We start from the raw sequence: 14,846 nt of genomic DNA on the forward strand, positions 1-14,846 counted from the left end.
ACTCCGAAACATGTGGGAACTCTGAAACATGTGTACGCCATAATCATGGCTACGACCTATTGTCTGACTAGGAAGTCAGAGAAAGGCAGAGGCCCACTGAAGAGGAAGCCTGGTACTTCTCAGTACCATGACAGAATTGAGAGACTGCTTTGGTCAAAAATACCGGTTTTACCCTGCTTTCAGTGGCTATAGAAATATGACATGAACTGGGTAGCTTATAAAGAAATGACATTTATTATTTTTTTAACCACTGTAGGAGCTGAAGGCCCAAGACCAAGGAGCTAGCACATCCTCTGCCAAGGGCTTGCCCTCCAGCTCATACTAGGTGCCCTCTAGCTGTGTCTTCGCATGGCATGAGAGGCAAAGCGGTTTTCTGGGGCCTCCCTGTGATGACTACACGCCCATTTATGAGCTAATGATCTCTCCTAAGGCCACACTTCTTCAGGCTGTGACCTTAAAAGTAAGAATTTCACCATATGAATTTTGGGGTGACACAGTCCGACCATGCCTAGTGTGTCTAGGAGTGGTCCCTGGACTTTGTATTCGGACTTCCTTTTTAGGAGACTTGGAATCAAGAGTCCTGGGGAACAGGAACCATGATCTATTTGACATTGATGGTAGGTTAATAAGAGTGAGGACCACAAACTTCCCAGCATCTTTGAATAAAGTTTTCCATTTTCTATATGAAAACTAACTGATTTCAGTTACTTTTTTTCTGTTGCTGAGATATTGCCTCCAGCCTATTTCTTCCATGAACAGCTCTGCTAGCCAATAGCTCAGGATCAAGCTAGGTGGCACCAATTCTGTGATGTCTGGAGACTCTCCAGAGGTCATTCCGTTGAGTGATACTTGTATGTGAGGAAAACACTGGGCGTCTAATGAGTGCACTGCCTTCGTGCCACAACAAGGGACACAGTTAACAACGGGAAGTACTGATGCTCTTCACAATCAAATCATGGAAACAGCTCTTGTGACGTGACGAGGGGTGGATGGGTCATGCCCCAAAACAACGCTAACGTTTGAAAACATACTTTCATTCTTTTGGAACGGTGCCAAGGACTCGTTTGGCTTAGAGGCAGGAGAGGTCTAATTATGCCTAGTTGCACGGTGAGGACCGAACATTGGTTTTCATCTTGAAAGCTACTTCTTTTTGATATACACGGAAGGAATGAATGGTAATCTAAAACAGCGCCCTCAACCTGTAGGTTGTGACCCCTTTGAGGGTAGAATGACCCTTGCACAGGGGTCCCCTAAAACCACTGGAAAACATAGGTATTTATATTATGATTCCTAACAGTACCAAAATCACAGTTATGAAGTAGCAATGAAAACAATGTTATGGCTGGGTTAGCGCGACACTAGGAACTGTATTGAAGGGGCACAGCGTCAGGGAGGGTGAGACAGGTGGCTTTTTTGCTGATGTCCCTGCTGTTTCCTTTGTTATAAAGTTTTATTTTTGAAACTACAGTTATCACTTCTTCTCTATGGGAGTTGAAGTCCTGTATCTCCAAATAGCTTTTCCACGGAACAGACAAGTATAATGTCACAAAAAAACACCAAGAGGGATTGAGAAAGTAAAAAAATGCTCAGGGGAAAGTGTTAATGCCTTTTATCAGATGCCAGGAATCAGCTGTAGCCTTCCAGCTTCCATACATGCCCATAGGGGTGTGTGTGAACGCATTGCGTTTTTACTGTATTTATAGCATGGGGTGAGAGCCCGAGGGAGGAGGGGCGCCATTACGAGAGAAATGCATTGTCTCACTTCCTTTCGATTTGCTAGAGGTGCATGGGGAAACGGATTTCAAGCTACGCCACCCACTGCACGCTCTTGACTCTAGCCTCCAACTATGCACACGCAGTCATATCGTCTCCTCCTCCTGCTTCGAACGTCTAACTGGTCTGTTTTAGGCTGAGGACGGAAAACAAACGCGACGTGGAATTTTCTCCCTGAATAATTTTTAGAAGGGCAGTCACCAAACGGGAGACAAGCGCGGTGCCAAGTGGCAGATCCTCACCCGCAAAGGTGCAGCTTCCCGAAGTGCACGACCTCCCTCCTCCAGCCCTGGGTGGTCCCCGCGTAGTAGGTGCTGCTGGGGTGGTGCTCAGTGGAGCAGAGCGAACTGACGAGGCTGCTGCTGTGGTAGCAGAGCGGCAGCAGCAGGTGCCAGGTGGCTCCGAAGTCCCTTGAAAATTCCAGTCTGACCGGATCAGCAGACGAGCTATCAGTGGAGCATCCAACGTTGATCTTGGGATGAAAGAAAACTCGGTGCAGATTATCTCGGAGCAAGGTACCCGCACACTGGCTACGTTCCCTGGAGCCCATTTAATCCCTGAGAAGGGTCTTACTGAAATATTTCACTCTGGAAGATCTGTTCCCTAAGTGACACCATACATTACCTCTAAACTATATTTTCTTCAAAAGGACTCCTAAAAAGGGCCATATAAAAAAACCCCATTTTCTCTCATGTTATGAGAAACAGGAAATGAACAAGGGAAAGGTTGAGATAATTCCTAATTTAACTCTGGCCCATTTTTCTTTTTTTATTGTCAAGCCAATAAAACCATAATGAAGAGTGTTTTCTTAATCCCACCTCTTGGCTTCCTTATGAGTCTTGTGTGGTAACACCTGCTTTCTTTCTTATGACACTTTATAAATAATTCCAGTCATTTTTAACTTGGAGAATCGTCAACATACACATTCAATATAAAAACAAAATAGAACACAGTGATTGCTACTTTCCCCCTCACATCAGAGAAGATTCTCAAAAATTCGATTCAGGATGGGAAGAATTTTGAGTCAGCATATATGGACAAGTGACAGTTACAGTTAAGAAAACCAACCTTCCCTTTGTACGTGCATTCTTGTCTAAACATATGTGGTGTGGGGTAAGGAACCTAAAATCTACTCTGTAACTTCCAGAATGTAACACAGTTACATACTAAAACTCTGGCCCACTTGTTGGACATTCGGTATGTAAGTTCTTTGTCCAAATGGCAAATTTGTAACCTTTGGTCTTTCCTTTTCCTTCCCTCTCCCTTCCCCCCCTCCTTTCTCCCTCCCCCCTCCCTCCCCTTTCCCATCCTCCCTCCCTCCTTCCCTTCCTGGTAAGCTCCTTCTTGGCTCTTTCTGTACCAGAGCGTATCCTCCCAGTGTGATGTTCACTATGTTACTACTGTGCTTCTGTAGTAACTGATTATTTAATATGCAGGGAGCTGAGTGGAAGGGGAGAACCGCAAGTGGACATGTTTACCCCTTTACCTTCCAATGAGTAAACAATTGGAACTTGGTGAACCTTTCAACTCTAGGGACTAATTTCTACCTCAATTTTTTTTTTTTTTTTCTTTTCTTTTTCTTTTTTTTTTTTTTTTCTTTTTTCCGAACCCAGGGCCTTGTGCTTGCTAGGCAAGAGCTCTACCACTGAGCTAAATCCCCAAACCCCTCTACCTCAATTCTTAAAAGAGACAAAAGTGCTATTTTTTTTCTTAGCATTTAAACCATAAAATCAGGAAATATAACAAAGTTAGAGATTAGAAAAGTGTTCACTACTTAGAACACTGGCACAAGAAGCCTTTGATTCTGTGGGTTTTACCAAGGGTTTAAATATGCAAATTTACTTTCTTGACAAATATAAGGAATGCATGAAATGTCAATCACACACATATAATTAATATATATATATACATATATATACATATATATATATGGTATACTTAAGATTGTAAAAATAGTGTGATACTGTTTCATTATTTATATCATGGAGTAGCATGATAAAGACCTTCTTAGTATGAGGATACAGTAGACAGGATAGTTGGATTGACCTAGGTCTTAAGACACTCTCATTTTATATATAAACTGTGAGAATAACAAGACCACAATAGCATCCTTCACAGTTTTCTAATTTAAAAGTAATGACTTCGACACCTTCTGCAGTAGGTAGGACAGAACCATGTTTACAAGCAACTCTATTTCTGAAACGAACATTGGTCTGATAGTAAAAGTGAGTTATGGCACAAGCCTTCCATGACCTTAAGAGGAAGTCACCGTAAAGACTTCCTTCTTGCTGAGGCTTTGGTCAATATAAAACTTAAAGCATTTTTAGGAGATCAGAGTCAATACCTCGAATTGAATGATGGTGTTCTCGTTCACACTTAGGTCGCGTGTGGTTATGGAGTGCTCGCCGATTTCGTTTGAAACGAACACCATGGCCGAGTCCTCCTCACTGGTTACCAAGAGAGCAACAAGGAAATCGTTTAGGCAAACATTCCCCCTGATTTGTGTGAAAACAGTGGTTTTACTTTTAGCTTTTCAGTTAAATACTTACGGAGCTCCCTTTGAAGAATACGGGCAGTAAAGACCGATATTACCACCTGGATAGAAAAACCAATTGTCTTCCCTGGGCCCAAAGTCGAACGTGTCCAGCAGCATCACGGGGTTGTTCAGATTGTTCCCATCAATAATAAAGTCATCAATGATCCAGATTTCTTCTTTCTTACCTGAGACAGTTTGGGATAAATCAGGTTTTTCCAAAGAAGAAGAAGATCATCAGGTTTGTTTGTTCGTTGAAAGAAAGCAAAAGGCAGGAAAACCCCAATGACAGCGGTTTTAGCATATGCTTTTCAGTCAGAACTCACAGGCCTCAAGGCAGCACATGCACAGCAATCAGGGTACGAAGAAAATAAGCTTGCACACATATTAAACGACCCAGAACAGCCGCTCAGGAGGCTAAGATGAGCAGTGTGTGAACGTGTGCTGTCCTGCCAGGCAGAGATTTGCTGTGGCCTGTTCTCCAGCAGTGTGGTGTTGGGGAATCTGTCAGACACCTATCTGTGAGGCTGGCAGCCGTGGCTTAGAACTGGGGTCCACTACCTAGTCAAGGGGTGACTGGTGGTTTTTAAAAGTCAACCATGATATCAGTGCAGTAAGATACAATACTATATTTCTTTTCTTAGTGCTCTTGTAAACTTCCAAGTGTTTAAGGATTGTTATATTGTAGTGAGAAGGGCAAGAGGTAGACTGCTTTTGGAAAGCACTGAACTTGAGGAAAGGACTCAAAACCATGCTGGGATGCTTCACGTCAGCTGTCAACTTGAAAGATCTGGAATCACCTGGAGGCTGTCCTCTGGGCATGCCCAGAGAGAACTACCTCAGTTAGGTTGATGCGGGAAGATCCACTCACTATGGGTGGGTGCCATCCCCACGTGGGAACCCCGCATTGTTTAGGAGGAGATGGTAACTCGGCCTGACAGTGGATGTGTTGTGAGCGTCCATCTGTCTCAGTCTCCTGCACCTTCCCCAGATGTTGCCTTTAGCGCGGGTCTGGCGATGTATCAAAGCAGATTTATGCATAGGAGTCCATGCAATAACCTGCTTTTTAAAGTGGGCCACCTGCCTGCCTCTCTCCATTCCCGTCATGGCCCTAATTCTAGTTGCTTTCCTTCATCGTCTTGGCTTGGAAGTGTTTGATGGACACAAAAGAAAAAAAAAAAAGTAAGCATTTCAGATGTACCATGGGTCCATCTTCTGGATTTTTTTCCCTTCTTCAGAGTTCTGTTTGATTCTTATCTAAGATCCTTACATACATTTTATAAAAGTTCATGGCAGTTTATACCGTCATACATGAATACATTTAAACAAAATTCTGCCATGACCTCAGCCATCTTATAGCATGCTGAAATTTTACTTTTTACTTGTTATAAAAGAAATATATATGGGTTACATTTTAGAGCTAGAAATATCGTTTTCATACCTGTTTCTGTTATTCCTGCGTAGTATGGTATAATTGTACTTATTTAGACAGTTAGGTACATGTTCTGGAAAAGCCTGGCCCTTTAGATTCAACATCAGTAGAACTCTAACAAGTAATGAAAGCTGGAAATTTGAAAAATCTCCTGAAAATGTGAGATCCGGTTGGATACGACAAGGATGTAAGGCACTGTTGGATGGGTCTAAATTCCTTTTACCTTTTCACAATAATCTGTTTCACTAGTGAAATGCCATTCATAAGAGTGGTGAATCGGAAATAAATTCAGCAGAATGGAGTTGTTACTGGTAACTAACGGTAACGATGGATTATTAGAAACAAAACAGAACAAAGCAAAACAAAATGCCTAAGTCCTGTAATCCTGGCAAAACTGGGAGACGATCTTGAGTTCAAATCTGTTCTGAGCTGCGTAGTGAGTTTTGGGCTAGCCTGGGAGTAGAGGGGAAGACGTCTCAGCTGAACCGAAACAGTGGCAAACTAAACGGAGAATTTATCAGTCAACTACAACAGAGGTGACAAAGTCACAGAACACTGGCTCTTCCCTGAGGATGGTCAAAGGGAAGGCACGCAGAACGTGAGGGGCACACACTGCCCGTGTGCCTCTCGGGCAGCCTTTCTCCATGACAGAGGAGCGGGAAGGCTAACATGCAGCCGTCAGTGCTGGTCAGACAGAACACGTGCATTTTTACCGTTGTTGTACGGCTGCCAGAGTCTGAATCTCGTAGCGTTGGTTTGGGCGCTGTACGGCAAGGGGACATTAATGAAAAGTATGCTGGTCGTTTGAGGGAAGTAAAACTCATCCATCAGGTGCCAGGTGATCCCCCCATTGACAGAGGATTGCAGTAGGATGGAGTGAGACCTCTCCGGGGTACCTGGGGAGAAGACAGCACAGGCATAACGGGTACCGTGGTGAGGACAGCCTGCTCTGAGCTATCCTATGGGCATCATCAGAACATGAGCTGGGTTATAATCTGGAGACTTTCTGCTCCAAATGCTTCAGTGATAGCTGAGAGCAATTGTTGGTCAAGCTTTAGTATGAGTATATTCTAAAAATATCCAAACGTAGACATCCTTTCTCTTCAAGATGTGTAGAACACACATGCACACATGTGCCTGCTCTCTTTCTCTCCCTCTCTCTCTCATATATATATACATATATATACATATGTATATACATATATATACATATATACACACATACATATATATAATATATATATAATCTATTTCTATCTCTATCTATCTATAAGATACCAAATTAAAATGAAAACTTATTCATTCTGCTGACATCAGTCTTGCAAAGGCTGAAACATTCAAATCAAGAGAATATAAATAAAAAAATCCTTCGAAAATGTCTTATATCCACAGTGACATTATTTTTAAGGCAAATTATTTAATGAGGTATGAGAAGTCAGAGAGAAAATTGAGCAGTGTCCTGGGAGGATTTACATCTGTACAATTAACATCATACGTTGATAGATTAATAATTCTTAATTTAAGATTCCAGTAGCTGGAATGCAGAGGCAGAGGGGTCCGAGGACACGGGGGTGTGTTTACCAACTAGCACGGTAACCCCATCTGCATTAAACAGTTTAAAACAGTAGTTATCTCGGCACTGTGGTAGAGGAACTTGTGTTAAAGACCACCTGTGAGCAGGGAAACTTAGGCCCTCACGGGAGATTGTGCACAGGACAGTGCTTTTCAGAGGGAAATGGTGCATGCCACAGGGACAGCTTACCTTTTGCTATAAATCGGAGAGAAAACTGGACATACATGGTATTGGTGCAATCCAGGTCTCTTGAAATAAGCATTCTTAGTCCCTCCTGCAAACAAAGGGAAAGGAAGCTTACGTCACCGGCAGAATTCCCGAGGCCATGTATACTAACCAGCCGAGTGACAGTTACGTAGTCAGACATGAGAGTTACACATGATGAGCAGCAATGTTTTGTCCAGCTTAAAAGGAAAAGGGAAGGGTCCTCTCTTTCTCCCAACGGTCTTCATTTTCTGTGTTTAAGCAACACAGTGTCACTGTCCGCTGCCAATTCATACTTTTCTGTGGCTTTTATTAAAAGTGGTATGAGAGTGATGACATCGTCCACTACTGGAGATTTTAAAACAGTCTCCTTTGATCACAGCATGTTGTAGAAGAAGGGAGGAGGAAAAAGATTAAAAAAAATGTGCAGAGCACTCCTGCTGGAGGCCAAGAGCTAATAGCTAACTTTTCCGGGGCTCCGAGGAGTCTTGGGAACTCATTGCTGCTTTGCCTACCCTGTCAGCCCCAGGAGGCTCTCCCTCAGGCTGACACAACGCCCCAGTTGGCCAAGTTAAATAAGGCAGAAGGAAGGCAGGCCGCCATGCCTAGACTGTAACCACTCATGCAGAGAAGCCACACAACGAGGAAAACGATCACATTAGCTTTAGTAATTTTTTCTGCTAATTAACTACTTCTGGTTGCCTGGAATTGCCTTCTCAGAAGGGTATTTTTTTTTTTTGGTGGGGGTTGGGGGGGTCATGGATGGAGAGGACTGCGGTGACAGCCGCTGAGTTGCATTTCACTATGCCAAGATTCCAAGGTCCAAACAGGCTTTCAAGTTCTCAGCTGAGCCTGCCGAGCAAAGACTTTCCTGTAGTCTGAGGCTGTAATGCTACCGATTCCCTAATCACCCACTAACAAAGGCCGGGCACTGAATTAGCAAGAAGTAAAGTTTCTGTTTACTTCAGACCACTGTCTCCAGCAGCTGCAATGGCAAACGTATGTTTGGATGCTGGGTTTAATGGTTACTTTAGTAAGTATTCCCCAGAGAAAGATATTATTCTCATGTTGCAAATGAGAGAGAGAGAGAGAGAGAGAGAGAGAGAGAGAGAGAGAGGAAGAAGAAGAAGAAGAAGAAGAAGAGGAGGGAAGAGGAGGAGGAGGGAGGAGGAGGAGGAGGAGGAGGGGAAGAAGAAGAAGGAGGAGGAGGGAAGGGGAGGGGGAGGAGGGAGGGGAGGGGAGGAGGGAGAGGGGGAGGGAGGGAGGGAGGGGAGGGGAGGGGAGGAGAGGGGAGGGGGGGGAGGAGAGGGGAGAGGGGAGGAGAGATCAGTGTCTTATCTACTAACTCATTTTTAACTTGGATAAAAGGAAGAAACAATTTCCTTTTGCATTTAGAATCCAAGAGGTATCTGGGTAGTGTAATGAAAAACACCACTCGGTTATTCTCATCTCTTTACACGTCATGATCATAAACTTCTGAGACTGAAGGTAGCTATGAAAGGCTGTGGACCCGTACATTTTCTTTTTCCTTCATGCCTTCAGTTCATGCCTTTAGCGCGGTGCCTAATGGATGCCCGCCTTTCATGTCTTGTTTGGTGTATTTCCCTCCCCCTTCAGCACGGGCAAGCACAGTACCCCAAGTTCTTTCCTAGCTCAGACCCCATGAAAACTGGGGCTGAGAGCAAGGGCAGCATCCTCAGGCAGCTCAGAGAGTCCCCTGATTGATGTCCTTTGCTGGCGCCAAGATAAAGGGTCCTCACTCTTCCCCACTGGCTAAGGAACCTAAGTATGAAACCGGTCCGTCGGAAGGGCAAGCCCAGCCACTGTGCAAGGACCGACTTTACACTGCTGTTCCTAGGATACGGGCATCTCTGTAACCTCCAGGCTCCGTCGTGCATGCTGGCAGCCGTGGCTCCAGCTCAGCACCCACATGGGATTTCATGTGGTGCTGCTATCAACCACCATTGCTACAAAGACTGGCTTCTGTCCCTCTCTTTTACCAGGTTCAGGGATCCTGTGCCAAACACGAAGAATTCTTTTTTCTCTAATAAGCTGTTTTAATGGCGGAGAATACTCCTGAATCTGTACCATTCAGAGAGGCCATCGTTTCCTTTCTTCACGAAAGAGTGCCTTTGTAGGTCACACTGCCGCCTACTGCAGGGAGCGCACTGGGCTGTCCACACCGTGCAGTGCTGATGGATAACACAGGGCAGGCGTAATGCTTGCTGCTCTTGCATTTGCATGGCTGAAGGGAAAACAGCCCCTCCTTTCCTACCTGCCTTTCTTGCTTGTAAGTCCTAAGGACTAGGGTCATTCTATTGCTGGAAAATTTATCACGTGAAGACCTTTGAAGCAGGAGAGTTGCGAGGCTTCTTTCTTTTGGTTTTGTCGGCTGCTTGGAATGGGGAGGGTCAAGTTGGAGGTCACGGGCCCTCCGTGTTCTTAGATAAGACTAATCCATCTAGAACAGGGGTTTCCGTGTACTGTCTCAGTGTCTCTGGTCCATCAGCACTCTTGGGGGCTTATACATCTCTCAGGTCAGAAAGTAGTTCTCTACTCATGCAGAACTTGAGGAGAACTTGGATTCAAGTGAGTATGCTAACTGGCATTTTTATTAGCTGTAATTGAAAAAGTTCCAGGGTGTCTAATTTTCTCAGTACTTGGTCGGACTCATTAAGGTTATACAGAAACCCATGCCGGCTTTCAGCAAGGACTTCATTTGCACACCTAGATTAGTCAATTTCTCCTCGCTGAGAGGGACGGGATGTGGCATGCAGTCACACATGGAGAGGTGCCAGATGCGCACACAGTATCACTCGGCTGCTTAATGCTTCTCTAACGAGACATCTAGGGCAGACGACTATAAGGGCACATTAACGATGTCTGAGCGTGCACGTTAACATGGCTTAAAGTCACTGTTAAGTAAAGATTCTACTCCACTCCTGGCAGGAAGAGGTTTACAGAAAAGGAACAAAACAACAACAAGGAAAAAAAGAGAAAAAAAAAAGGAAAAAGAGAAGGAACAAAAGGAAACATTTCACAAAATCGTTTACAAATACTGTAAGATAAAAATTCAGTAATATGAAATATTCTCTTCTAGTAACCAAATTCTGAAGATTTTGCACATAGGTTTGTGTTCTTATGTATTAATTCCAGCGGAAAGTAAGAAGAGTCTGATCTCCAAAGCAGAGGAAAGGGTTATGTGCAAATTACCATCAAAACTGAGCATGCTAGACCCAGCACAGCCTCGTCTCGGAGACAAGATGGAAGTGGGGAGGGAGGGAGGGAGGGAGGAAGAGCAAAGAAGAGACCCAGATGTATCTGCCTTCAGCAGTGGGGCTCAGGGGGATGAGAGGAGCATGAGGACTCTCGGTTTACCCCTTTAAAGATCAGAGATGTTCCGGATTTGATGGTTTCGCCATTCAGATTCCCCCTCTCTGCCCCGTACACTTCAGGCCAAAGGTCAGGATGTAAGTTCCCATTGAAATCATCTTTCAGAATGGAGGGGAGAGGAACGACAGGAACACAGAAGGGTCCACCAAAGCCCCGGTCACACCTACCAACAAACGGGAGGAGGAAAAGCATCATTTACGATGACGTCAGCAAGCCAGTTTCCGTGTGGCACTGCAAACAAGGCAAGCGTCCATTTATGAACTTACACACAGCGCCCCGAGTCACAAATCCCTCGTCCTGAGCACAGCCAAGGGCAGCCTGAGGACAGTAGGACATTATCAATAGCCCAGGCATCTGCTCCCACGGTGTAGTTGGCCTGAATCCATCTGAACCGAGTCCTCGGAGAACTAACCAAACACAAAGAAAAACAAACACCCACAGCGTTGGTTTGATAGGCAGTTTTGAAAGCATGGGTATCTGTTTTATTTCCCCTTGAAGCACCCTCTTCCACGGTCCAGTTTCCTCTCCTCTGAGATACTTTACTTTGCACACTAAGAGGTAAATGCTCTCTCCTCTTGGCCCACCGAGAGGAGAACGGAATGAATGCTACCCAAACATTCTGCCACTTCTCTCATAGGAAAATCGACTTGCAGAAGCATTATATGGAAATCAGGAATTGTGTTTTGAGGTTCATGAAGAATTTTAGCGTTTGCTTTCAGCCTTCTACTGGTGTTAGGTGCTAGGAAAAGGACCAAAGTTTCAACGAAGGAAAAATTGGAGCCTTACATAGAAACTCGAAATGGTTTCTGGTATATGGGGTCCTATTGTGTTTGTGTTTTCTATGTGGATCCTAGACCCGTTGTCTCTAAAGCTAAGAACTGGATACAGCTCCCTGTTTTCTATAGTGTGACTAGTCTGCTATTGGGGATATAGTAAACACAATGACTAATCTTCATTGTCAACTTCCCAGGATTTAGAATCCCCTCGAAAACACACACCTGGGAGTACCTGTGAGGGTGTGTGCAGAGAGATTTAACTGGAGAGGGACAGTGGGTATAGACATGGGCAGTGCCACGGGTGGAGTAGGGCCCAGACTAGGGAGAAGGCAGAGCAGAGACATTGACTTCTGTAGGGTGTCAGCTGTGGAGGCAGTGTGGTCAGCTGCTGTCACACCCCTGCCAGGATGGCCTTTACCTTGGAGCTCTGACTCAGAATAAGCCCTTCCTTAAACCCCTTGTTGGGTATTTAGTAAGAGCAGTGAGAAAGCAAACGGTACTCTAGGTCGTAAGAGCGCTTTCTCCGGACGCGGAAGCAGCCTTGCCACAAAACAGCAGCTGCTGCCGAGGAAGAGCTGCTCGGAAAAGGACATAGTTCTTCGGAATACAGAACACGGTCTACCAAAGGTGGACTCTCGGAGGTGCCATTTCAAGTAGCACAGGTTCTCCCTCCTTCTGAGGCACTGACAAGCATGGCGGCTTGAAGATGAAAATGTAATGGCATTGTCACTCTGCACAACACTACGATGGTCACTCATCACGTGCACTGTCAAATTCAAGCCACTGATGATGGCGGATGCAGCCTGTCCACCTACGCCCTCTTCATCAGCGCTAGCCCCACGTATATTCCTCTTCGTTAGCGCTAGCCTCACCTACGCCCTCTTCACCAGCACTAGCCCCACCTACGCCCTCTTAGTCGGCGCTAGCCCCAAGTATGGTCCTCTTTGTCAGCGCTAGCCCTACCTATGCCCTCTTCACCAGCGCTAGCCCCACATATGGTCCTCTTCGTCAGCGCTAGCCTCACCTACATCCTCTTTGCCAGTGCTACCCTGTTCCTACGGCTTGCCTCACGATTATCCTTGAACTTCCCCCATCAACTCTTGCTTTTTTTGGCCTCTAAATTTTGCTCTGCTTTGCAGCAGCAGGTATGACCTCCCACAATCCTCTTCTCCTGCATAAGCCCTGCCCCCTAGGCTGGCTGTCCAGGGTCTCGTGCAGTACCTCTGTTAACATCTCCCGTGATAAACAGATGCTTAGATGCGCGCTAGCCTAAGTAATAGCATTGGGTCTAGCATCGATCGATTCATCAGGTGTCAGGACACTAAAAATAAATCGGTATTCAATAAATGTTGTGTCAAAAGTGAATGGATGAGGTATAAGTGGGCATTGTTTTAGGCTTTGGGAGGGTCCATGGAAAACTATTTCAGACAAATAATAACAAAAAATTAATACAGTGTCTTAGGCTTTCCCCCTATTTTTTCTTTCTTTCTTTCTTTCTTTTTTTTTTGCTTGCATGTCTTATCTGAACTGTACCAGGAAAAGATGCCTCCATCTGTATTTAACACGGAAAAGGGCTTAATGCAGGATAATGGATTTATAGTGCATAGCGAAGCTGAGAATGCAACGAGGGAACAACTGCATGAGGAAGTAACCACAAGTACAGCCGCTGGAACTCCCTGGTTACATTTAAAACAGCAACCCAAGGCCCCGTGTACCAGGCTCCCTCCTGGGACCTTCCTTGCTGACCACCCCAGCATCACTGTGCCCCAGTGGAATCACTATTATTTTCAAATCAGGTGACAGAAACCTAAGGTCAAGTCAAGCGGCAAGTCTCACTTGGTGGCGAGTGGAAGGTAGACGGTGACCCGCCTCCAGTTCTGGAACCTTTCCGACGTGTAAGTTGAACTCTCTGTGTAGTGCACGCAGCCAATGGTTGGAGGGACACACTCTTCGATGACAAGATGCCAGTCCTTGCCGTTGTTCAGGGAGTACTGGAGCTGTACGCTGTGGGTGGCGCTGAAAGGCTTGCTGCAGCCCATGCTCATGTCAAACTGTAAGAAGCTTGAGGATGACACATGGAAGTCCCAGGTCTCTGCATAGCGAGGTTTGCCTACCAAAGACGTGGACAAGAACAAGAACAGAGGTTTAACGGCAGAATTCTTTTCTGTGGTGCTCATGATCGCGATCACATTGCCCACAGAAAACCCAAATAACAGTTTGTGTTTAGTGCCTCAGATTTGCAGCGATCTTCTTCTCATATTTCCTGTTTTTATACAGTCACCACAGAATCAGGAACATGGCAGACTATGAAGTTGGAGACCTTTGCCACCTTAAGAAGGACTCGCAGAGTTATAAACTTTCATTTTTGCAAACTACAAAAGACAGGGATGTCCTCTGACATATTTCTCTGCCTTTAAGTCCTCCCCCTCCTCCTTCTCCCCCTCCTCTCTCTCCCCCTCCTCCCTCTCCCCTCCCCTCCTCCCTCTCCCCCTCCTCTCTCTCCCCCTCTTCCCTCTCCCCATCCCCTCCTCTCTCCCCCTCCTTCCCTCCCCTTTCCCCTTTCTTCCCCCTCCCTCTTCTCCTCCCCCCTCTCCCCCACCCCTCTCCTCTCCCCTCCCCTCTTGTCTCCCCCTCCCCTCCCTCTCTCTCCCTTCCTCCCCCTTCTTCTCTTCCTTCTCCCCCTCCTCCTCATGTTCCATGAAAGAAAGTTCCAACAGGCCCAGGTGACCAGGTCATTTTGGAGGACGATATACACTCTGCTCTCTGTCCCCAGCCTCTCTCTCGGCACAGGAAGTTAAGCGCATAATTTTATAGTAGAAAATTTCTTTTGAGTTTTAGTTAATTTAGTCCTATAGTTAATCAAATACCTTTCTGTTATACGGTAGTAATATATACCTATGTTTTCGGTGAATATGAGGGCGGTGTCCATAGAGAGGCAGTCAATGTCAACTTGGCCTCCCTGGATTCGATACCAATTGGCTTGCAAGTCTATGGAGCCATCGAATTTATCTTGAAATCCAGTTTGAGAGCTGTCATTCACTCCTATAAGAACATCATCCAAAGCCCACTGGGCTGAGTGCTTCCCTGCAATCGAATGAACAGCCGAGTTGGAGCAGGCTCATTACACGGCAGTATGAATATCTCTGTGACTACGGGTTTAAA

General features: G+C 45.4%; 1 protein-coding gene across 1 annotated transcript in view; it reads right to left on the reverse strand.

The window, feature by feature from the left end:
• The window catches only part of Reln (reelin), a 425,071-nt gene that overhangs the window by 68,074 nt on the left and 342,151 nt on the right, over positions 1–14,846 (reverse strand). The window contains 9 exon segments of the mRNA XM_032907091.1: positions 2,016–2,245; positions 4,118–4,220; positions 4,323–4,494; positions 6,452–6,634; positions 7,501–7,585; positions 10,894–11,071; positions 11,175–11,315; positions 13,521–13,794; positions 14,580–14,768. Of these exon segments, the coding sequence (XP_032762982.1) occupies positions 2,016–2,245; positions 4,118–4,220; positions 4,323–4,494; positions 6,452–6,634; positions 7,501–7,585; positions 10,894–11,071; positions 11,175–11,315; positions 13,521–13,794; positions 14,580–14,768 (1,555 nt within the window).

Source organism: Rattus rattus, chromosome 6 (genome assembly GCF_011064425.1).
Source record: "Rattus rattus isolate New Zealand chromosome 6, Rrattus_CSIRO_v1, whole genome shotgun sequence".
Classification (NCBI taxonomy): Eukaryota; Metazoa; Chordata; class Mammalia; order Rodentia; family Muridae; genus Rattus; species Rattus rattus.